Source organism: Marmota monax, unplaced genomic scaffold, assembly GCF_021218885.2.
Source record: "Marmota monax isolate L192 unplaced genomic scaffold, Marmota_monax_Labrador192_F-V1.1 WCK01_AAM20220418_F8-fsc00014, whole genome shotgun sequence".
Taxonomy (NCBI): domain Eukaryota; kingdom Metazoa; phylum Chordata; class Mammalia; order Rodentia; family Sciuridae; genus Marmota; species Marmota monax.
In genome coordinates this window covers 18,579,449-18,602,249 of record NW_026695222.1, presented here as the reverse complement: position 1 = coordinate 18,602,249, position 22,801 = coordinate 18,579,449, and the positions used below count along the sequence as shown (strand labels likewise).

The window sequence follows — 22,801 nt, the reverse complement described above, 5'->3', positions numbered from 1 at the left end:
AGAGAAATATTACAGTTACAATCAAAACGCGATTCCTGGAGGATACATTGTGAAGACGACGTTGACAGGTGCCCAGAAACCTTGAAATACGCACCCCGCTCTTTTCCAATGATCAGGCTCCCCATGTTTAAATCATTTCTGGATCTGAGTTCGGAGAAATTTGCAAGGGGCTCTCAATCAAGATCTAGCTAGGATTCCCTGGAGCAAGGTGGCCCGGGCCATGGCCCCTACCCCGCTGTACCCCCGATGACCTCACACAAGGTTAACGTCGGCTCCGAACTGCAGGAAATTCTGGGGAGAGACGGAGTGTTGTCAGCAGCTGGAAGTGAGTTTGGGGGTGGCTGCGTTTGTAAGAGGGAGGCTTTGGAAGCCTGCCTGTCGGGCTGGGGAGAGCCACGCGGGGCCTGTCTGCTGCCAGAACCATGGAAGCCAGGGGGCACTGGGGTCTGGTGCTGGGTCTCGCATCAGCAGCTGGCAGCCTGGGGATGTGCCGGCCGCCTCCCTGGCAGCTGTTTCCTTCTCTGGCGGAGACCCCCAGGCTGTTTGGGAGCCTTCATTTGTCATCCCTGCCTCATGGCAGCTCCAGGGAGTCCCTGTTCCAATCAAGGCTGCAAAACCACTTCTCTCTGCTCCTTCATGCCCTTCACTCAGAACTTTCAGAAGTGAAGAAATTAAATTGCACCAAGGGGTCTTTTTAAAAAAACGATGAACTTGGTAAAACATGGGGATCGGGGAGGAACCCCTCCTCCACTCTCTGGGTTAGTCTCCCCCAGTCCCTCAGGCCCAGCAGCTCCTTGCTCTAAAGAATTGGGGGTTGACTGACTGGACACGGAGGGTGGGGGGGTATAGGATTGAGGAGCTGGGTGATGTGGGGGCTTCCCGGGAGGGCCACATGTTGTCAGGAACATGACACTGGGTGACAGCTTTGTTCGGAGATAACAGCTCTGTTGGGGTGTGTTGTGGAAGGGGCCTGAGGGTGGAGGGTGGGGCAGATGGCAAGTGCCAGAGGCAGGAGTTGGGGGAAACTAAGGAGGCTGGGGAGTGGCCGGGTGCTGGGTGGTCCAGAGGTGGCAGGTGAGGTGAGGAACTCTGAGTGACCAGGGAAAGCCAACGGTGGGGAGATCTCCAGCACGCAGGGGAGGGGGCTGGGAACACACAGGAGACTCGGAGAGCTGGGGAGCCAGGAGCAGAGGGGTCCAGAGACCAGGCACCCGGGACGGGTGGAGGGCAGGCTGGGCAGGAGCCAGCAGGGGCCTCCTCGGCTGCCCCTCAATCTGCCAGGCGCTGACCCCACTTCCCACCCCACCATGCCTACCCCCATGCCAGGGTTGTGAGGGCTTGGCATGGCACCAAGGATGCTTCGCGCCAACGATAAGCTGTTGCTATGGGACAGGTGGCCTCGGGACACTTGGGGGACTTACCTGGTGGGACTGAAGCAGCAGGTTGTAGAGCTGGACCCGGGCAGGCATGGGGAGGGGGAAGGCTGTCTTCAGCTTCTCTGTGACACATGGTGAGGGCCAGGGGAGGAAAGAGGAGGCCGGGGTGCCGGCTCGAGGGAGGGGCTGGCATGGGCGTGTCCCCACCATCTTGTCCTCCATGGGCCTCAAGGCACCTCCTAGGACCCATGTGGGTGTCCACCTCCGTCCTCCCGGGAGTGCAGGGCCACTGGTGTGCGCCAGGGGGCAGTAGCTCGCAGTGGTGTGGGCAGGGCGGGGACCTGGGATTAGGGGTGTCTGTGCGCATGTGCGCGCGGCCCTCACTGCTAAACTGGGAGCTGGAGATGGGCGGTGGCCGGGAAGGCTCTCCCTGTACCTCCAGGAGAATTCTAAATCCCAGTCCGTCCCCCAGGTCACTATGCAGCTACGTGTGTCAAGGTAGGAGGCCAGATCTTACTCCGTGTGATATTTGGTCGGCCTTGTTTATAGTTTCCAGATACCCAGGTCACATGTGAGTGGCCCTCCACTGGTCCCGTTGCCCCTGGCTCTCAAAGGCGAGGGGCAGGTCTCCTGGAGTTCTTACAGCTTGGTGAGTGTGACCTTTCAAGAGGTTAGCAGGAGACTCCAGCCTTTCTCCCAGAGTTGGAGAAAGATGGCAGCCTCTGGCTTCCGAGCTGGGATCAGACCCAAGTTCCTTCTCTCACCTGCTCTGTGACCCGACCTAGGCCACTCAACCATTCTGCTCTTTCACTTCCTCCTGTGAAACCTAGAGATACTCGCGATCCCCATCTCACTAGGACGTTGGAAGGACCGACTGAAGTACCAGCTGACATACAGGAACTTTGGGGTTCCACCCCTTTCTAGGTCAGATGCCATTTGAAGTTCATGTGGCCTCACAGCTGGGCCAGGCAGGAGGTGTCCCCTAGACCATCAACTCCACCCTCTTTCCCTAGGACTAAAAGCCGACCATTTCTCCAAAGCTTCTTACCGTTGACCCTGGGCAGCAGCACAGTGTGTACTACGTAGTCCATGACAGTCTGCAGCAACTCCACCTGGACACCAGGAGAAAGGCCCACGGGGTCAGGGCAGCAGCCCCCCAGCACCCTGCACCCCACCCAGGAGCCTCAGCAGCTCCCAGCAAGGAAAGCAGCAGCCTGACAGAAGCCACATGATCTCTTCTGTTCTGAGCTTCCAGGTGCAAGAACCTATTCTAAATTGTAAGGTGCATCATCTTCAACCCCACAGAGATGATGACAAAGGACACCAGCAAACCTTTGCTTTAAAAAGAGTCATGCAGGCTAGAGAACAAATGGAATCACCCTTTTTAAGGGCTATTTGGTCCAGTTCATCAAAAGCCTTAAAAACCTGTGGGCCTTTGCAGCCAGCAAAGGTGCCTCCAAGGTGTTCATCCCAGGCACATGATCTAGCAAAGATGCTAACCAAAGTGAAAAAAGTAACTCCAACCATAAATTGAGAGCAATCTACATGTCCAACAATAGGGGAGTCACTTGAGAGAAATGAATGGTACATTGATGCAAGAAATTGTTAAAGAAACATGATAATCAGCACAGAGATATGCTCACTCTATGTTTAAGTGGGGGAAAGGCTGTTACAGAAATCACAGGATACCTTTAAAAACTTTTTTCCTTTTGGACCTGGGGATTGAATCCAGGGCCTCACACGTTAGGCAAGTGCTCTGTCACTACTGAGCTATATACTCAGCCCACATAATGCCATATTTTCTCTTTGGGGTACTGGGGATTGAACCTAGGGGTGCTTAACCACTGAGCCACATCTCCAGGCCCTTTTAATTTTTGATTCAGGGTCTTACTAAGTTGATGAGGCTAGTCTTGAACTTGTGATCCTCCTGCCTCAGCCTCCTGAGTAGCTGGGATTACAGGCATGCGTCACTAGGCCCTGTCATATCATGTCATTTTTTTTAATTAAATAGGCAGAGCAACAGGTCAGGGAGGATATATTCCAAATTATGAATTAAGTGGGGGAAATATGAATGACTTTTATTTTCCATGTTTGGTAAACTTGCAGGTTCTGAATGCTCTATAGTGGATATTTTTTTTTTTTTTTTTTTTGCTTTGGCAGTAATAAAAAAAATTCAAAACCAATATGAAGTCATCAAGATGACTGACCACAGAGGTGACATTTACAACTTGTAAATGTGTATGTTTTTGTTTTTGCAACAATTGAGTTTCCTTTCCCGGGCTGTAATTCCCTGGGCTCACAAATGTGGTGTCCTCCTTCATCTGAGTTCTGGGAAATTCACATTTTGATTTTCTGCAGAAGCAGAAGCCGATTCCTGACTCAGTCTCGCTCCCCAGGAGCGGGGGCCCGGCACTCCATGGAAGCACTCTGGGGTTGCTCTCAGGCTGGATGTGACCTTTCGGGATGGAAATGGCTGGCTGGATTTTGATCAGATTTGGAGAGGGGATTGCCAAGGTCTGACTCCTGGGCTAGGTGGCTTCCAAGGCTTTGTGATGGGGACCTCAGGGGGCATCTCAGGGACCTAACGAGATGCTCACCAAAGCAATGAAGGGTTCAACCAGAGCCCTGCAGGGAATCCAGGCCTCGTGGCAAGACCCTGGACAAAATCCACCCCAGGGCTTCACATGTGACACAGGTGGCATTTGAGTGCCTTCTTAATATGGGTAGCTGGTTCCCAGTGCCCCAGTGAAGGCCTCTGGGCGGCTCTACTTGTTGGTGACCAGTGTTTCCCAGGAAGTAACCATCCAGTTGGGCTGAGGAGATACTGTCCCCTCTACCTGCCCCTTCTCGCCTCGGCATGTGACTCTGCTACCCACCGCTGCTCAGCCAGGAGTCTAGACACACCTACGCGTCCTGATCACACCTCTCACACTTGCTCTCCTCCTCACTGTCCTCCCCCCATTCGGGTTTTCATGGCTTTGATGGTGATGGAATCTTCGTTCCCTGCTGCCCTGTCTCCTCACTGCTGCATAAGGCTCAGCACATCGCCATAATTACTTTATTGGGCACGTAGTAGGTGCCCAATAAAGTAATTAATCTGTCCAACAAATATTTGTGGAGCAGTTTTTTTTTGGGGGGGGTGGGTACCGACTGTGTGTATTTAGCCCCATTTAAGCCTCAACACACTCACTCAGGCCAGGAAAGTCTGGGGCTGAGGAAAGGCCTGGGACTTGCCCACGGCCTCCGGGTTTGGAAGCTGGAGCAAGGACTCTATTTCAACCACCCTCTGCCAAGTTTCCACACCATTAATTCCTCTGCATTCTATGCAAATGAACCAGTGGCCCCTCAGTGAGGCCAGGAAGGAGCCTGTGAGCCCCCCACCCCAGGTCAGGGCAGGGGAGTGGCCCAGGCCTCAGACTCACCTGGAAGGGGCCGATGTTGGAGCGCTTCAGTTTCAGGATCAGCCTGTGAGGAGGGAGGGGACAGTGAGGCCACCAGTAGCCAGTAGTGGGCGCCCAGGTGGGGGAGGGCCGCTGGCTGAGGCCACCTGGCTTCCCACCTAGTGTCCCCCCCACCTTCCCGCGCAGCCGCTGTGTCCTCCTTTGGGAGAGGCGCACGTTCCCTGCAGAGCGGGGGCTGCTGACCCCACCTGGCCCCTGGGTACGCTGGCCACAGGGCGTGGTCCCCTGCTGCAGTCACAGCTTCAAGGATGGGCCTGGGACCCCTGGTGGCCCAGCAAGGCTTGGTCTCAAGACCGCTAGAAATACTGGGCGTCAGCTGCTCTTTTCTACAGCCAGACAGGAAGCTGCACTTGGTGACAGCCTGTAGGACGTGAAGCCAGCACAGGGGACAGCAGAGCCAAGCACAGCATTTGAACACCTGCGTCCCCTCTGGCCTGAAAGTCTAGGACTTTCTGGTCCCCTGCCCTTGATAGCCTGCACAGCATTTTTTTACTGTGATCACAGAGAAAAAGGGAGATCCAGGACTCCTTACGGAACCTACTATGTTGAATGCTGTTCCCCACTGAATTCCTGTCCCATTCCAAAAGGCAAAGGCCATGCTGCCATCTTACAGATCAGAAAACTGGCACTCAGAGAGGCCAAGCAACCTGCCCAAGGCCACACAGCTAACAATTAGCAAAGCAGGATTTCCAAAAAGTCTCTTGGGGGCCAAATCCCTGTTGTGTCTAACACCCTTCAAATTTTAAAAACTTGCTGGCCTCAGTGACACACTCCCATGATCCCAGTGACTTGGGAGGCTGAAGCAGGAAGATTAAAAGTTTGAGGCCAGACTTAGCAACTTAGCAAGATCCCATCTCAAAATAAAAATAGAAAGGGCTGGGGATGTAGCTCACGGTCTAGAGGCCCCGGGTTCAAACCCCAGGGAAACAAAAAAGGGTCGAAGATTTTGCTTGTGTTCCCTGTGGCTGGGCAGCAGGGATCCACACTCCAGGGATTCTCCCACAGACCCCAGCCCCGCCCATTTCCCAGAGTCTCCGCTCCACCCAGCTGTGGCCTCTCCGTCTGCTCAGCTAGAGAGGCCTGTGGGTGTTTCGAGGCAAATTAAATCCACATGTTTCCAAAGCAGTAACACTTGTCAAAATGATACCAGGAGAAATGAACAGCATGTAGACCTCAGGGGCTGAGCGCAAGGTTAAGAAGGACAGCTCTGCGCTGGAGAGGAGGTGGAGACAGGCGGGAATGTGGGTCAAGGCTCATTCCCAACAGAAGGGTGAGGAGGCAGACGCTGCGCCAGGGACCCACCATCAGGTGGGCACATGGCCCCATCTCTCCCACCTCCCTCCCTCCATGTCTGTCTGTGGCTCCCCTTAACGTGCTTTTCCATCTGTCCCTCTTTCTCTCCAGGCCTTTCCTTCCTTCCTTCCTTCCTCCTTTGTGTCTCTCTGTCCCTCTCTCTGAATTTCTCCCTCTTTCTCTGGTTTGCTTTCTCCGTATCTTTTTATGTGTCTCTTTCTCAGACCCTTCTGTTAATTGAGCACCTATTATATCCTATGAAGTGCTCCAGGCACTTCCCCCCATATTAATAGCTCCTCACGGTGATAGTGTTGGCCAGGAATACTTAGCAGGCCCATGGTACAGCCAGGAAGAGGAAGTGGGGAGAGTTTGGAGCTTGCCCTACAAATGCCAGCAGCCTCCCGTCAGAGCTCTGCCCACAACCTCTAGTGCTAGGATTCACACCCAGTCATGTGACTGTCACGTGGCTCCCATGTGGGTCTGGACTGTCACCCAGCCAGCAGGGGCTGGGTGTTGAAATCCCAGGGACGGGGCAACAAGCTGAAGTGGGATTTCCCAGTGCCAAGAAAGGCCAGGGTCAGGGGGCGCTGGGCACTGTTGTGGTTCACTGTGGCATGGGCCTCAGAGGGCACCGCCCGCCCCTCCATGTGCCAGCCTGGGATGGACAGGTGTCCTAGGATGTAAGACTTCAGTGCTAGAGCTGGGATATTTCCTTGGCAAACTCAAGCGGTTGGTCATCCTACGACATGTGACATCTCTGAGTACGTCACTGTCTGCAAACGGGCAGATTGTGTCCATGGCCCACATGAGGGAGGAACAGAGGCAAGGACATGTGCTTGGTACCTGGTAAGGTCACTGCTCTCCATTGGCCCCAGGAAGGGATGGGCAGCCTGGCCCTCCTGTCCCCACTCACCTGTCCACCTGCAGCTCTCCAACAAGCCTGTTGGACCTGGCACCGACCTCCAAGGCAGCACTCGCCGTCTGCAAAGCAACAACCCAGGATGATGAGCCTGAGCCCGGGGCCTGGGGCTCTGCAAGCCCCCAGGATGGCGGAGAGGGCTCAGCTCCTCGAAGGCTCTGCAGAGCAGCCTGCGTGGCTGGTCCCCAAGGAGCAGGGAGGTCTGCTTGTGCTCCGTGGTGTGGATTACTCCGGGACCATCAGCCAGCATCCATCCTCTCCCCAGCTCTGGAAGCAGTTTAGAACTTCCCAGCCACTCTGGGAGGGACCGTGTGAGACAGACCTGGGGGCTGGAGTCCAGGCCAGCTCTGGGTCTCACAGCGCTCATTCACGGATTCACAGACTCTGAGCTTGACGACCCCCTGAGAACCCATTTTATCTGCAAAGTGCCTCTAAGTGCCCAGCCCCCACGGATGGGGAGAGAATCTGGACCCATCCCGGAGGCCACACCAGCTATAAAGCAGCCCTTGGGCATTGTAGGAACCCACCCTCCCAAGTGTCGGTGGAGCAAGAAGGTAGCAAGTGAATAAAAGTGCAAACCAGCGAGGGAATGAGATCCTGAACATGGAGGACCAAGCAAATCCGCAAATGGAGGGGAAAGCAAGGAACGCACGGTGCGGAGACAGGAATGAACGGAAGATGGACGAGCACACGGACAGATCACAGATGCTACAAAGGTGTGGTCGGTGAAGGTGGCACCGCCAACGAACAATTGACCAGCAATGTAATGAATAATTGAATGAATGAATAACTGAGTAAATAAATGAATGAATGGGTGAAAACAATGCACAGATGCCTGATTAAATGGCCACAGACGTGAGTGAATGAATCGGAGTCAGCAGACATATTTGAATGACAGCTTGGGTGGTTGCAAAAGCAAAGACTCAGTGGGTGCCGGGTGAACGGACGCAGGTGGGAGCCAGGAGTGGACGGGGACAGTGGCTCTGGTCTGAGGCTCTGGAGTCACACTACCCAGGCTGGAATCCAGGTGGGATTCATACTCGGTCCCCTGACTCCAAGAACAGAGCTGCCCTCTGCCCTCACCTGGAGCAGCTTACCATGCTGAGCAGGAAGAGGGGGGCCAGGGAGGAGTTGGGGAGGATCACAAAGGCCTGGACCTCCAGCTTCGGGGTGAGGGTAAGGCCTGTGGGCTGCATGTTCAGCTGTGGTGGGGTCGAGACGGAGACCTGGAGCTGCACCTTCATGTTGGGGAACATCTTGGCCACCTGCAGCGCCCAGTAGGGACAATCAACAAAAAAGGTTTACATTTCACACACATGTTCCTAAATTCTATCTTGCCCTTCCATGGCATAAGCACCTCCAGTGTCTTCCCATGTCTCTTAGAATAAATTCAAATAACCATGTGGTCTGGCACTGGCACCTGGCTGACCTCCCTCCACACCCCTCTGTTCCTGTCCTCCATTGCTGGGCACATGGAACTCTGTCCACTCCTCCAATGCAACAAGCACTCTTGCATTCTCTGTTCCCTCTCACTGGATGCTTGTCCATCATTCTTCCCTATTCTGGCTCTTTCTCTTCCTTCAGGTCTGAGTTCAAATGTCACCTCCTCAGAGAGCATTAGCGGCTTCCAGAAGAAATAAGGAGGGTCTTGGAGACCCTCCCTGCTCTCCGCTAGCTTCCTGTTCTTCCCCAGGTGAGCCCAGACTGAGTAAAACTAATGTAACTGTTGCTGGGCTCAGTGGCACATGCCTGAAATCTCAGCAACTTGGGAGGCTGAGGCAGGAGAATCTCAAGTTCAAGGCCAGCCTCAGCAACTGTCTCAAAAAAAAAAAAAAAAAGGCTGAGGATGTTGCTCAGTAGTAAAGCGCCCCTGGGTTCAATCCCCAGTACTACTACTACTACTACAACTATAATGCAAAGACCACATCAAGACAATTCTCCCAGGACCTCTACCGGCTAAACGTCCCCCCCAACACCAGTACTTTCCTCTATATAAATTTCTTGAGATGCTGCCATGTTAGGGTTTGGATCTTGAATGTCCCCCCAAAGCTCTTGTGTTGAAAGTGTGATTCCCAAAGGCAGCCAGGTTCAGTTCAGGCATTGATTAGTGAGGGCTCAGACCTCATCAGTGGATTAATCCATTTGGTGGATCAATCCACAGATAACTGGATGGACTGCTGGGGGGTGAGACCTAGTTGGAGGAAGTAGGTCATGGAGGTTGCCCTTGTCTTAGCCCCTTCCTCCTCTCCCTCCCTCTCTCACCTTTCCGCCATGATGTTCTGCCTTGGGGCCAGCTGACCATGGACTGAAACCCAAAACCATGAGCCAATACAAATATCAGCCTCCTCCAAGTTGTCTTTCAGGTATTTCAGTGACAGTGACAAAAAGCTGACTAGTAGTAGAGAGATTGTTACAGTGGAAAGTTTGTGTCCCCTTTCCCTAAACTCAAGTGTTAGAGCGCTGACCCCGGGTGTGGCTGTATTTGGAGACACGGCCTGTAAGGAAGGGAGTTTTGCTAAATGAAGGCACGTGCGTGGCCCCGGGCTCACGGAATTAGTGCCCTTATCAGAAGAGACCCCAGAGCTCTCCATCCACCCCTACGCGCGCCCTGAAGAAAGGCCACCCAAGTACAGCAGCCACATCGCCAGGCATAAAATCTCCACCTTCTGTCTCCGCCGCAGTGAAGCAGAGCTCTGCTCTAGAAGCCACCCGGTGCCGGGTGTTTTGTCCCAGCAGCCTGAGTGGGCTTGTTCAGAGTTCTGCCGTGGCCACCTTCACCCAAGCCACCTCAGCCCCCTGGGTGTCACTTGTCACAGCCTGTCTCGTTTCTCATCATCTCTCTCCCCACAGGGTGGGGAGCTGCCGTGGGCAAGCACATGGTCTGATTTGCTGGGCACAGCTGGGCACGCAGTGAGCATCTGTACAGTGGCTGAGTCCCCTGTCCCCCCACCCAGCCTCAGCCATGGGGAGCCGGGTGCCTGTCTCTGACCCAGAGGGGCTGCACGAAGCTGCCTCTGCCCTCAGTGGGGTTGCCTCTGGGTCTTGAGGGGCCTCAGCCTCTCCAGGAGCCCAGGCTACCTCGGGAGCGGAGGGCAGGAGAGCGAGCCCTTCATACCTGAGGAAGGACGTTTCCAAGGGACTTGGTTGTCAGTAGGAATTTGGATCCATTGGGCATCTATAGGGAGAGAGGAGAAACGGTCCTCAGGGATTCTGTTACAGGTGGGGTGTGGGGAGAGTGGCTATGCCAAAGCACAAAGCCCAGACCATAGGTGATAATAGCACCGTGACCTACAGCCTCAGCAGCCATTGGCCAGGTTGATAGATGTGGCCAGTGACTGCTAGGTCCCTCACTTCTTGCCCCTGAGAAGCCTCAATCTTTGGCCCAACCGAGGACGTGGGGCACCCCCTTGAGTCAGCTGCCCCATGCCAACCACAGCGCAGGGCTTCCCTGTCCTCGCCAAGATCCCCTCCCCACCCACCTTTGAACAAGTGTTGGGGTGGACTCTCTGCTGTGAACATTCAGCCTTTGGGGTCCCCACGTGGGTGGTCTCCATTAGTGTCCACAGTGAGCACGTGGGAGCTCACGTGCCTCTGGCATCCGGAATCTGATGTCTGGGGCAGGAGCAGCCCGAGGAGCCCCACTGGGGGGTGGCCAGGTTGGGGTCAGGCTGTCCCTAGACCCTGGAAAGGAGGGTCATTTCCTCACATATAGAGAGGTGACCTGAGCCGTGAGTTAGACTCAGCCATTGTGACAGAGACAATGAAGAGGAGGAGGGTTGTGCAGAAGTGAGGCTGAGACTGGGTTAGCCTCTGACCCTCCAGGTGCTCAGGATTCCTTTCTCATCACCTGCCCTGGGCGGGTGCCTCTGAGGCATCATATCTCATTTAACTCTCATGACGCTCTAGGGAGGAGGGTGCTATTATTGATGACAAAACTTAGCTTCAGAAAGGTTGAGTGACCGCCCTAGAGTCACCCAGCTGTAGAGGACTAGAACCAGCAATCTAACTCAGGTCGGGTGAGCAAAGCTTCAAGTCCAGAAGGTGTGGCTCCTGCATGCGCTCCGCTCAGTCTTACCATGTGGTCCTGGAGGGTGAGCTTCAGGGCTCCAGCCTCTTGGTACACGAGCCCGGCCGTATTGAAGAAGTAGTCGGAGATGCCCAGGTACACCATGCGGTCGTGGTCTTCGGGGAATGCCATTGCCGGCGGGGTGAAGGGAGGTGGGCTGCGGTGTGCCTGGCTGAAAAACTCCCCCTGGAGGTGGAGGGACAGGGTAAGCCTCAGGAATCTTGCAGAAGGTCTAAGTCAGCATCTCCAGCCCACGGGAAGATGGGCTGAGGACCCCGCCCAGACCGAGGAAAAGCAATGACCAGAAAACTAACCACAGCAGCAGACTCCTCGTGGGGCTGATTTCCAGGAGCATGTCAATTGTGGAGGGTGCAGTTCTGCTCATCGTATGGGAGGGGACATGGAGGCACAGGGAGGTGAAGTTACTGGCCCAGGTTCCCAGAGCTCAGGAATTGAACCCAGGCTCTCAGGGTCCAGTGCACGCGCTCTTGGATCCACCCCCACGGAGCCCCGCAGAGCCCATCAGGAGAACAGAGAGGCTCTGCTTGTTTCCTGTTAGGGAATTTGAAAAGAGCTACACCAGTTGGAGTGCTGTGTGCATTTTAAGCTGACCCTGCTCCATTTTTGTGAGAGGGCTCCTATGTGGCTGGGGACCCGTGTCTATTTCTACAGAGCCATTTGATCACAGGTTACAAAAGTAGATTGTTTATTTAGCTCGAGAAATAATGTTGAGCTTTGAAAAGCAAATTATAGAAGGATCCATAGGGTAGGAGACTAGCTATGTAAAATGTAAAGGTTGATGAAAGTATAGAAACACTGGCCAGAAATAGACGTGCCACTGTCAGCACGGGTCCCCGGGTGAGGGGTGCAGAGGCAGGTGGGCGGGGTTGGCAGGGGGTGGCCACAGGGGCCTGGGAAGTTATTTCCACAATTAAAAGAAAAAAAAATCAAATAGGACAAAATGTCACATTTTTTCCAATCTGGGTGGTGCATACCTGGGACTGTACCATTCTCTGCGCCTTTAAAAGTGCCATCGTTGAAAATGAGTGGCCACAGTGCCCCTACTATGGGATACGACAGGACTCTTAAAAATAATAAGAACGGGCTGCGTTGTAGCTCAGTGGCAGAGCACTTGCCTAGCCCCTGTGTAGCCCTGGGTTCAATCCTCAGCACCACGTAAAGAAAAATGAAGAAAATAAAGCTAATAAAAAAAAAAGAAGAAGAGAGACCTGTGTTCTGCCAGGAGCTATCTCCCACAGTTACTGTTAGGTGAGAAACGCAAGCAGGGTGGTCCTCAGCAAGACCTGAGTGTGGGTGCCTAGAACCTAGAACCCAGGACCGAGGCGGCTGACACCCCCACAGGAGCCCAGGAAGTAAACAGCCTTTCCCATTCACTGGGGTCATTACAAGTCGTTTTGGCCTTTTACCTCCATCTCATCGCTTACCCGTGTGTGTTTTAAGCATGCAGCCTGCGCCAGCAGCTCCACCGTTAGGAAGCATTTGAGAATGGGCAGAGACACAGCGGAGGACTGAAAGTCCAGGCAAAACCTGAACAACTCCCGCTCACCTCCCTCCCCAGCCCCTGGCTGGGCTTCACCTGCCCTTCCCTGCTTTCCTAGAGGTCACCTGCAGGACCTGCCCTTAGTTAACCTCTGGTGGTCTTCCCCTGCACCCAGCCCATAAATATGCCCACCCCCCGGTCCTCAGGGAGGCAGATTTGAGACTTGGGCTTGGGTCTTCCGTATCCCCCACACTCAGCCACCTCGTGCATGATTCTCTTGCGAAACTCATCCTTCCGGTGGTGGTATACTGAGCGACAGGCAAAAAGGCCAGTGTGGGTAAGAACTGGTTAGGTTTGTGGGGAAAAAATGCAAAGAGTCCAGATGTCGCAGGTGGGGGCCACTGTCCACACACCTTATCCCACGCTGTCCACTGGAAGACGGAACAGCCTATAAAAGGACATTTCATGGAGCTGGGCATGGTGCACGCCTGTCATCCCAGCGGCTCAGGAGGCTGAGGCAGGAGGTTTGCAAGTTCAAAGCCAGTCTCAGCAATTTAGTGAGACCCTGTCTCAAAATAAAAAAATAAAAAGGGCTGGAGATATGGCTCAGTGGTAAAGCACCCCTGGGTTCAATCCCCAGGACCAAAAAAAAAAAAAAAAAAGATGGTGTGGGAAGCTGTCCCCTTTGTACATTTCTGTTCTGATGCTCTGGAAAGCAGTGTGTATACCATGACTTGTGCAAACACGTATGTGTGTGCATTTCTGTTTCTATATGTGTGTCTTCGTGTTTCTGTGCCTGGGCGTGTGCATGCATTTTCCCATGCCTTGGTTTACACCTGCAGTGGGACGTCTGCACTTGTGCATTGATAGTGCTGGCTCTGGGTTGCAGGGTTTGGGTGATCTCCACCCCCTTTCTCTTCACCTCTCCATCCATTCCCTTCCCCTCCTTCCCTTCCTTCCTCCCTTCCTGTTTATTTAGCTCCGTTTCTCCATCTCTCTACAGTTCCTCAATTTTTTTTTTTTTTACATCAAATACGTTTTCGCCAAATGTAAACAAGGGAGCAAATCACCAGTCACGGAAGGACTGACGGAGCTCAAGCCGTCCAGAGTGAGTTTCAGGGGGTGAGACCCAGCCAGCTGGGTGGTGGGGACAGCTGCTCTGGGAGCCACAGCTAAGCAGAGACCCGCTGGAGTGGAGGCAGCAGCCAGGGCAGGTAGATGGCATTGTGAGGAGCAGGGGCTCAGGCAGAGGGAAAGCTAGGACAGAGACCCTGGGGTGGGAGCGAGAGCTGAGTGTGTCTGATTGTGGGTGGCGCACCAAGGGAAGTACCCCAAATGGGACTCCATTCATCCGTCCACCCAACAGATATGACTGAGCTCCTACTAGTGCCAAGCAGGTTCTAGGTGCTGCACATACAGTAATGAACAAAGTAGTCTCAGCCCCTTGTCTCTGGTCGTAGTGTGCGCGCGTGTGCGCGTGTGCATGTGTGTGTACACGCTAGTAATCAGCTCTGCTGAGAGAAAGCACTGTGTGGGAGAAGCAGAGGGGGGCGGCTATTTGAACAAAGACAGAAAGGAAGCAGGGGAGACTTGTGTGGATTCCTGAGGTGGGGGAGCACCCCCAGCAGAGGGACCCTCAAGTGCAAAGGCCCTGGGGGTAGGCAGAGTGTGTCTGAAAGAGCAGGAGACCTGCCTGCCAGAGGCGGGTGGCAGGGGAGCATGGAGAGAGAGGGAGGAGGACAGGAAGCGGGGTGAGTCTGTGGGAGATTGCTATCCAAGGATTACGGGGGCTCCAGGGTGGGGACCGAGGTTGAAGTGTGACTGGATGTGACTCTTGGGGTCAGCCTCACCTTCAGTTGCCCGTCCAGGTTCTCAGCTGTGGTTATCGGAGGTGCCACCAGACGGTAGTCAATCCCAGCCACAGCATCTATTTGGGTGGTCACTAGAGGAGAGAGGATGGACCATGAGCTGGCTCCCAGCTGGGAAGCAGGGGCAGTGTCCCCTAAGCCTGGATCAAGACTGAGGTGCCACCTCCACTCCCCTCCTCCAGAGAGGCCTCCCTGACTCCCCTTAAAGGAAGTGAACCCTCACCCCACATTCACAGAACCGTCCCATGCCCTTCTTCCAACAGCCCCAGGATGAGTGACTCAACAAACTAACAAAAGATGCCCTACAGGGTGAGGGGAGAGACATAGTTGTGAATGGACTCTGCGTGACCTTGAACAAGTCCTTGAGCTTCTCTGAGCCACTTTGGGTCATTTGTAACATGGGGGTGGTACCCGTCCCTTCAGGTGCTGGAGGAACAGGTGAGCAGGTGCCTGCCCCTGGCCCTGTCCATCACAGGTGCAGACTCCAGGAGGGATGTGTATCAGCAAAGCTTGGGTCTGCAGGGTCTCTCTGACATCAATGAGAACTTAAATAAACACCAGCCCCTCCTTTTGCCCTTCCTGCCCAACCAGGGAAGACACTGAGGCTTAGAGATCCGGGGTATCCTGGGGGACTCTGTGGGAGACTGAAGGAGCTGGGCTCCAACCTGAACCTGATCCTGCGTCAGGCCAGATCTCGATCTGCTCCTGCTCTGAGCATGCCAATGTGGGCCTTGGCAGAAGGAAAAGCATCTTGACTGATCACCTGCAGGCTCCGCGGGGAGGCAGCCCTGGTGGCCGCTGGAGCACAGAGGACGAGCTCCAGACAGGGATTCTGCAACCGTAAAGGCTTTGTGACCTTGAACAAGTCTGTGCTCCTGTCTGAACCTCCGTTTCCTGTTTCCTCATGGGAAGTGGAGAGAGTAGTGCCCGGCTGGGGGTGGGGGCGGGGAGGCTGAGTGTCTGTAATGTGGTGAACACTCACCAGAGGAGGTCCCCTGCCTGCCGCTGCTCTCGGCAGCTTGCCACAGGTCTGTCCCCATTTTAAGGCTGTAGAAACCGAGGTCCAGAAAAAGTGACCAGTGTCAGATTTCAGGCCAGTTACTTAACTGTGGCCTCAGAAAGCTGGGGTATCTACCTGGGAGCAGTGGTGCACACCTGTGATCCCAGTGACTCGGGAGGGTGAGGCAGGAGGCTCAGAACTTTGAGGCCAGCCTCAGTAACTTAGCAAGACCCTGTCTCAAAGTAAAAAAATAGAAAGGGACAAGGGATGTGGCTCAGTGGTAGAGCACCCCTGGGTTCAATCCTCAGTACTGGGGTGGGGAGGCAAACTGGGGTATCTGGCCTTTTGGCCCCTGCTGGGCTGGGAGAATGGGCTGTTCCATCTCACATCAAGGACCTGGCTCAGTGCCACTGCAGATTGAAATTAGCTCTGTCCCTTCCCATTCAGGACCAGGCCTGTCACACCCACTCTGCCTCCCTCCCCCTCCCCTTTATATTCCTTTCTATCCTCAGTCTCCACCCAGTTCTCACCTGGAAAATTCTTGACATAAGCTTGCAGCTTGGTGGACACAGAATTGGCCACAAACTTGCAGATCTAGGGAGAACCAAGGAAGGAAACTGTAGTGGGAAATGCTCTTTGGACACAGTGGTGCAGAGACATGCTGTCTTGGTTCATTTTCTGTGCTGTAGCAAAACACCTGAGACCAGGTAATTTAGATAGATAGATAGATAGATAGATAGATAGAAGGTTATTTAAATCCCAGTTCTGGAGGCTGTGAAGACCAAGGGTGTCGCACTGGGCCCTGCCTGGGGAGCCCACCAGGGAGGACCTTCTTGCTGCATCCTAACATGGTGGGGGGCTTCACATTCCCAGATAGAGCCAGCATTCTAGCTGAGGTCCCTCCACCTCTTCTTATAAAGCCACTGTTTCATCATGAGGGCCCCACTCTCAAGTCCTCATTTAATCCTAATTCCTTCTCAAAGGCCGCGCTTCTAGACACCACATGAATGTCCTCCTGAAAATCATGTTGCTAATCAAGTTTCCCTTTCTCCTTTCTGTGCACCAGGAAGCTCAGAGTTCAGCAGGCAGCTTAGAAATAACAACTGTATACAGTCGTGTGACCTGCATTCGGTTTCCCTGGTGTGGCCCTTCCCTGATGAATTTTAGGTTTTCTATGTTGTAAGGTGGGGTTCTTTGTTGATGGCTGTCTTGTTTTTCTTGCGTCTGTTTTTATGGTCTCAGATTCTTCATGGAATGAGGTGGTGAAGACACAAAAACACGAGGTAGTGTTATGATTTGTATCTGGAATATGCCCTGAAAAGCTCACGTGTTGAAAGCATGGTCCCCAAATTCAGGAAGGTTTAAAGGTGAAGCTTTTAGGCAATGATGAGAACTGTAACCCCATCCGTGGATTAATCCATTGGCTAGACTAATAATTTGAAGGGACTGCTGCGTGGTAACGGTAGGCAAGCGGGGCGTGGCTAGAGGAACTAGTCTCGGGGACACGCTCTTGAGGACTGTTAGGGTTTGGCTGTGAAGTGTCCCCCAGAAGCTCACCTGTGAGAGAATGCAAGAAGGTTTGGAGGAGAAACGATTGGGGTGGAGTCTTAGCCAATCAGTGACTCAATCCCTTGACTGGGATCAGCTGATTGGTAGCTGGAGTGGAAGGTGTGGCCGAGGGGGTGGGAGCTGGGGTCGTGGCTTGGGGTATATATTTGCATCTGGCCAGTGGAGTCTCTCTGCTCCTCACCACCACGAGAGCTCTTCCTTCCGCCACCCTCTTCTGCCATGGTGTCCTGCCTCCCCTCCAGACCCTAGAATGGAGCCTCCAAACTTCAGGCCAGGTGCCTGCTCCTCATCTCTGCCTGTAGCCACGTCCGTCACTTAAACTGGGACCACAGTGACTGCCAGCCCTACATGCACCAGGCTGGGCTCATCCCGCTTGAGACTGAGGCAGGATTTGCAGCCACCTGTGTCAAAGTCTCCAGCAGCTGCCCACCCCGGCGGAGCCAGGGGGCTCATTCCTAGGATGGACTGTCCCCCCACCCCCTGCCCCAGGCCAGGCAGGAGCAACTGTCCCACGGGAAAGGAATTGTCCACGGGTGGGACTGGAGACTGCAGTGCCAAGTGGAATAAGCCAGTCCCCCAAATCCAAAGGCCGAATGTCCTCTGTGACACACGGAGGCTCACACACAACAAGGGGGGCGGGCTGAGGGGGAGAACAGAAGTTCATTGGATCAGACAAAAGGGAATGAAGGGAAGCGGGTAGGAAAGGCAGTGGAGCCACTGGGACCGAACTCTCCCATGTTCATGTGGGAACGCACGACCCCGGCAACCCCACACCGGCGACAACCACAGGCATGGGAGTTCGGCTCTGTGCTTGTGTACCATGTCAAAATGCACGCTACTGTCATGGGTAGCTAAAAACAACAAATGAAAAATAAAAATAAAAATAAAAAACACGGAAATGAATGGTCCCCTTCCAATATTGCAGGTCTGACAGATGCATCCTGAGCAGCAAGTGGAAACTGTCCCCTCAAGTGACAAAAGGCTTCCCTGGAGCCACCTCACAGCACTAGAAGTGACCATGACCCACCAGAACACACTGTGACCAGGCTTGCGTCCTCCTGCAGCCCTCTGGTTAAACCCACTAGTTAAACCCCCAGCTCCCGTCAGCGCCCCCAGGACCCTGATGTGACACGGGCTCTCACGCTCCTTAATCAGCTTCTCTCCATCACCTCTCTGTCTGCTCTGGGGAGTCAGAGGCCAGACCTGCTCTGCGGGACCCTGGAGTCCTGTCTCCTGCCTCAGACTCTAGTGACAAGAGGTGTGTGGCTCCCAGGGCCTCCCTCTCCGGCCCCTCCTACCTTGCTGTTCAAGGTGTTTCGAAGAGATGACTCGATTTTCTTATGGAAGAGTTGAATCAGCCACCTAGGGGTTGACACGTAGGGACACATGTGTGGCTTCCAGGTGTCCCTGAGCTGGACTCAGGAGGTGCCTCACCTGGGAAGTCTTCCCCCTCCTCCAAACAGGCCTTGGCACCCTCAGCCCAGGCACCTATTGAGCACCCCCCATTGGACATGTCTCCCCCTGTTTGTAGTAATCTGCTATGGGGTTAGTTCCTTGGTAGCTGCACAGCCAGGCCCCTGCCCCCATCTCAGTCCCCTTCCTCACCACTGCCCCACTACTCTGCACACTGGTCTGCCCTATCCTCTGTGACCTATACTTCCTCCCATCCCAGTACCTTTGCACATGCTGTTCTCACCACTGCTTAAAACACCCGCCCTCCATCCCTAACATCTGCCTAATTAACTCCTACTTAATCCTTTTTATCTCAATTCAACTGTCATTTCATCCAGAAGAACCAGCCAGCCGGGTTCTGAGTCTGTTCTTCCTGTTCTGTGTTCACTGCGTGTTGTACTCTTCTTCTTAGTTTTTATCTCCTTTTATAATTACAGGTGAGCCATTCATGAATGCAATGGTGTGATTAATGTTTGTCTCCTCCATTGAACTGGGAACATTAAGAGATCAGGGCTGTGTGGCTGAGTCTGGGACAGAGAGTCCTGAATTGAACACTGACAAGCTGCAGAAGTAGGCCACTTCCCATTCTTTCTGTGCCTTGGTTCCGCCCCCCCCCCCCGAAAATGGGGTAATAATCGACCCACATCATCAAGTCACTGTGTGCACTGACTGAATACAGTAGGTGCCACAACAGCGCCTGGCCCACAGGAAGCCTCCACTGGATGCTCCGTGTTACCAAGTTTTGATGAGGCACCCCTGTTTCCTTGTGTGCCGTCAGGGTCTGGTGCACCCCTGATTCTCAGTAGATATCTGTGGAATGGACGATGCACTGTGCCCACACACTTGGGGCCAGGTCCTTCAGCACAGACAGAAGGGGCTCGGCATAGGCCCGGGGCGTGGGAAGGGCCTGTAGCCTTGAGGCAGGGACAGTGTCTGCTTCACCTTCCCTGTGACCCACCCTCCCAGGCCTCTGGACCAACCTGGAGTGGGGAGGGCCCTGGAGGTGTGTTTCCTAGACTCGGGGATGGAGGGGACGGCTCTCCTCCCGTCCCCCCTCCCAGCCGAGCCCCAGGAAGCCCTACCCCATGGTGCTGCCCCAGATGCGCAGGCGGGTGTTGCTGATGTGGCTGCCGCAGCTGGAGCAGGCCACCGTGATGTGGCCGGAGGTGGGGTCACTGCCCAGGTTCAGAAAAGCTGAAATGGAGACGCCTTCTATGCTCAGGTCAAACTTGCCACTGGCTGAGCTGAAGGGAAACAGAGAAGCAGCTTGAAGAGGGTGTTTTTCCCCCTCCATACTTACACGCACACCAGGGTTGGAGGTGGGCTTCCCTGGTATCCACACTCCAAGGCAGAGTGGACAGGGCACAGAGAGGAGGCACCTTGCCCAAGGTCACATAGCTCTGAGCAGTAGTCAGGATTCTAACCCAACTTCTGGACCCCGTGTCTGCCTGGCAGATCCCTCAGCCACTGCCCTTGCTGTGTGACTTTGGGCAGGTCTCTTAACTTCTCTGAGCTTCTATTTTCTCATCCAGACCCTGGACCTTGAGGCAGGAACAGTGTCTGCTTCACCTTCCGAGTGGCTCACCCTCCCAGGCCTCTGGACCAGGCCTGGAGTGGGGAGGGCCCTGGAGGTGTGTTCTAGCAGTCGGACACTAGAGTATGTGTCTCAGTTTTGTCACTAAAATTCTGAGTGTTTGCAGCCACCGACTTCAGGCAATTACTGCCCCCATTAATGAATGAATGAGGCCAATAACTCCTCCCTCAGGGATGGAATGGATTTTAGATAAGAGTGCACTTATCTGTCAATGCTTGTGTGATGCATTATTATTATTATTATTATTATTATTTTAATCAATATGTGAAATGAGAGATGCAAAAGAGCCGGGGGGCCAAGAACTGGGTAACTGTTCTGGAGGGGAGTGGCAGACCCACCAGTCCTCCCTTCACCTGGTGTGGCTTCTCTTGCATTTCCTCCTCAGGTTCCCCAGAAGGGACATGTCCTCGAAGTGATCATTTGGTCTGGGCCATAATGACTATCGGGCAGGCTCCTGTGTGTCAGGTGGTGGGGATCAGTATGTTTTCTTGCTCTTGATTTGAGGTTGGCCAGGTGACATGCTTTGGCCAATGAGATATGAATAGAAGTGACTGTGGGCCATTTCACAGCCTAGGCCTTCAGAGGGCCTGCCTGGATCAGCCAAGCGCCAGTTAGTGCACAGATGCATGATTTTTTTAAGCCACTGGCCTTGGAATGTTTTGTTACAGGGCATTAGCTAGCTGATGAATGAAAAGCCCCATTTGGCTTCCCACTCTGAGCCACAGGACCAGGGGCCTCGCTGTGTTCCACGTTGAGATAGACAAATGCTCAGCTTTCCACGGAGCGTTATGTTAAATCATCTTAGGTGAGAACTTCCCGCAGAGGAACTCTGTGGCTACAAATAGTAATTTGGGCAAAAGTACGGCATTGCCTGCCCCCTGGATCTCATCCCTTCCCAAATCACTCAGAGTGCACCCAACAAACCCCAGGTGCAAGACGCACAAGAAATTCTTTTTTCCCTTCCACTTCCCACTGATCTTCACATTGGCTTTGCTGATGGAGAGTCTGAGGCCCACCTGGGGCTCCAGTCTTATCTGGGGACTGGGAAGCTGGAATCCGAGGATGGTCATGCTGCAAAGGAAAAAAGTTCAGTCAGCTTCCTGGGTGCCTGTCTGGGGACGCAGCAAAGCCCTTCACCCCACCCGTTCCAGAAGGAGCCATGAGCTCTGAGAACAGTCTTGGGGATACCTGGGCACAGGAGTGGCTTGGGCTTCAGAGGCAAGACACACCTGCATGTGACTCTCAGTCTATAATGTCCTGTTGTGTGAACCTGGGTCTATCATGTAGTTACCCTGAGCCTTAGTTAGTGTCCTCATTTGTAAAATGGCACAGCCACCTCTGTTGTGCGGTGTGTGTGTGTGTGTGTGTGTGTGTGTCTATCAATGAAGACACCAAATGTTAAGCTACTGACTATGTGTCTCTGTAAAGGGTAGAATGTGTGGTCTCCACCATAGCCCCAGAGCCTGCTCTTGATTTGAGGTTGGCCAGGTGACATGTGTGAGACACACAGTAGGTGCTCAAACTATTCATTGAATGAATGGGGTGTGTAACACTGTAGACAACGTCTTCTGTCACTATCCCCAGCCTCTGGTGATAACAGAACTGCCTCATTCTGCTTTGGGGGACCTCCTCCCATAGCTGTTCCCTGCCTCTCGGAAGAGAGTTGATGTCCACATTCAGGAGGTGGAGCTTGTAACTTAAGCTTAGCCAATGAGTGGAGTCTGTTCCCCTGGCCACAGCGATTGGTTCAGGGGCAAGTACATGACCTAAGACAGGCCAATCAGAACGAGCCTTGGGGTTTTGCTTGAGTTCTCAGAGAAGGCCCTGTTCTTCAGGGACTGAGAGTGCTGAGGCGGTCAAGTGAGAGTTACTGGGGGCTACCTTGTCTCTGGAGAGGGCACTGTGCCCCAGAATTAGTCCTCTCTGAGAACATGATGCTGCGCTGAGATGGCAAGAGAGAAACAGGGTCCTGTGACATTTGAGCCTGGCTCAAGCCGAACCTGAAGTGTCAGATAAGACCAGAGACTTTGCAATCATATGAGTTCCTAACTTCTGGTTTGGGTCATTTGAGATCAGTTTTTTTTTGTTGTTGTTGTTTTTTTGTTTTTTTGTACCAGGGATTGAACTCAGGCACTCAACCACTGAGCCTCAGCCCCAGCCCTTTTTAAAAAATATTTTATTTAGAGACAGGGTCTTGCTGACTTGCTTAGGGCCTTGCTAAGTTGCTGAGGCTGGCTTTCAACTCTTGATCTTCCTGCCTCAGCCTCCCAAACCTCTGGGTTACAGGTGTGCGCCACCACACCTGGCAAGATTAGACTTTTTGTCTTTGAAACTCCCCCAAATTCTAATACATGGACCTGACAGAGAGTTTTAGGGTTTACTACATATCCCCTGGGAGTTGCAGAGAGTTCCAGAAAGGCAGCTTTTGCAGCTTCCTCCAGAATTGGCTTGGGGAGGGGGGATGGCATCCTGTTGGGAATGGTGTCAACACTGGCTTTGGGATCCCAGACTCCAGGAGTTGAGGAGCTTGTGGCAGTGGTGGCCCCAGGAGAGTCCTGCCTAGTGAGGGCTAGGCGTGGACAAGCCTCACCTGTAGAAGCTGTAATACCCTTTCCCCAAGTGTTGGATCTTAAAGTTTCCAGAGAAGTCAGGAATCTTGATCTTTTCCAGCTCCTTCTGTAGCATGGCTACTCCCTTCTGGC

General features: G+C 53.7%; 1 protein-coding gene across 1 annotated transcript; it reads right to left on the bottom strand.

The window, feature by feature from the left end:
* Nucleotides 1-1,331: 1,331 nt before the first annotated feature.
* Bpi (bactericidal permeability increasing protein) lies at nt 1,332-22,801 on the bottom strand. Its single transcript, XM_046433078.2, has 13 exons — nt 22,690-22,801; nt 21,042-21,170; nt 19,588-19,749; nt 18,352-18,415; nt 16,015-16,078; nt 14,467-14,558; nt 11,125-11,301; nt 10,165-10,224; nt 8,147-8,314; nt 7,044-7,111; nt 4,799-4,841; nt 2,425-2,488; nt 1,332-1,498 (listed from the first exon to the last, which is right to left on the bottom strand). The coding sequence occupies exons 1-13, from the start codon at nt 22,782-22,784 to the stop codon at nt 1,383-1,385; spliced, it is 1,302 nt and encodes a 433-aa protein (XP_046289034.2). The 5' UTR covers nt 22,785-22,801; the 3' UTR covers nt 1,332-1,382.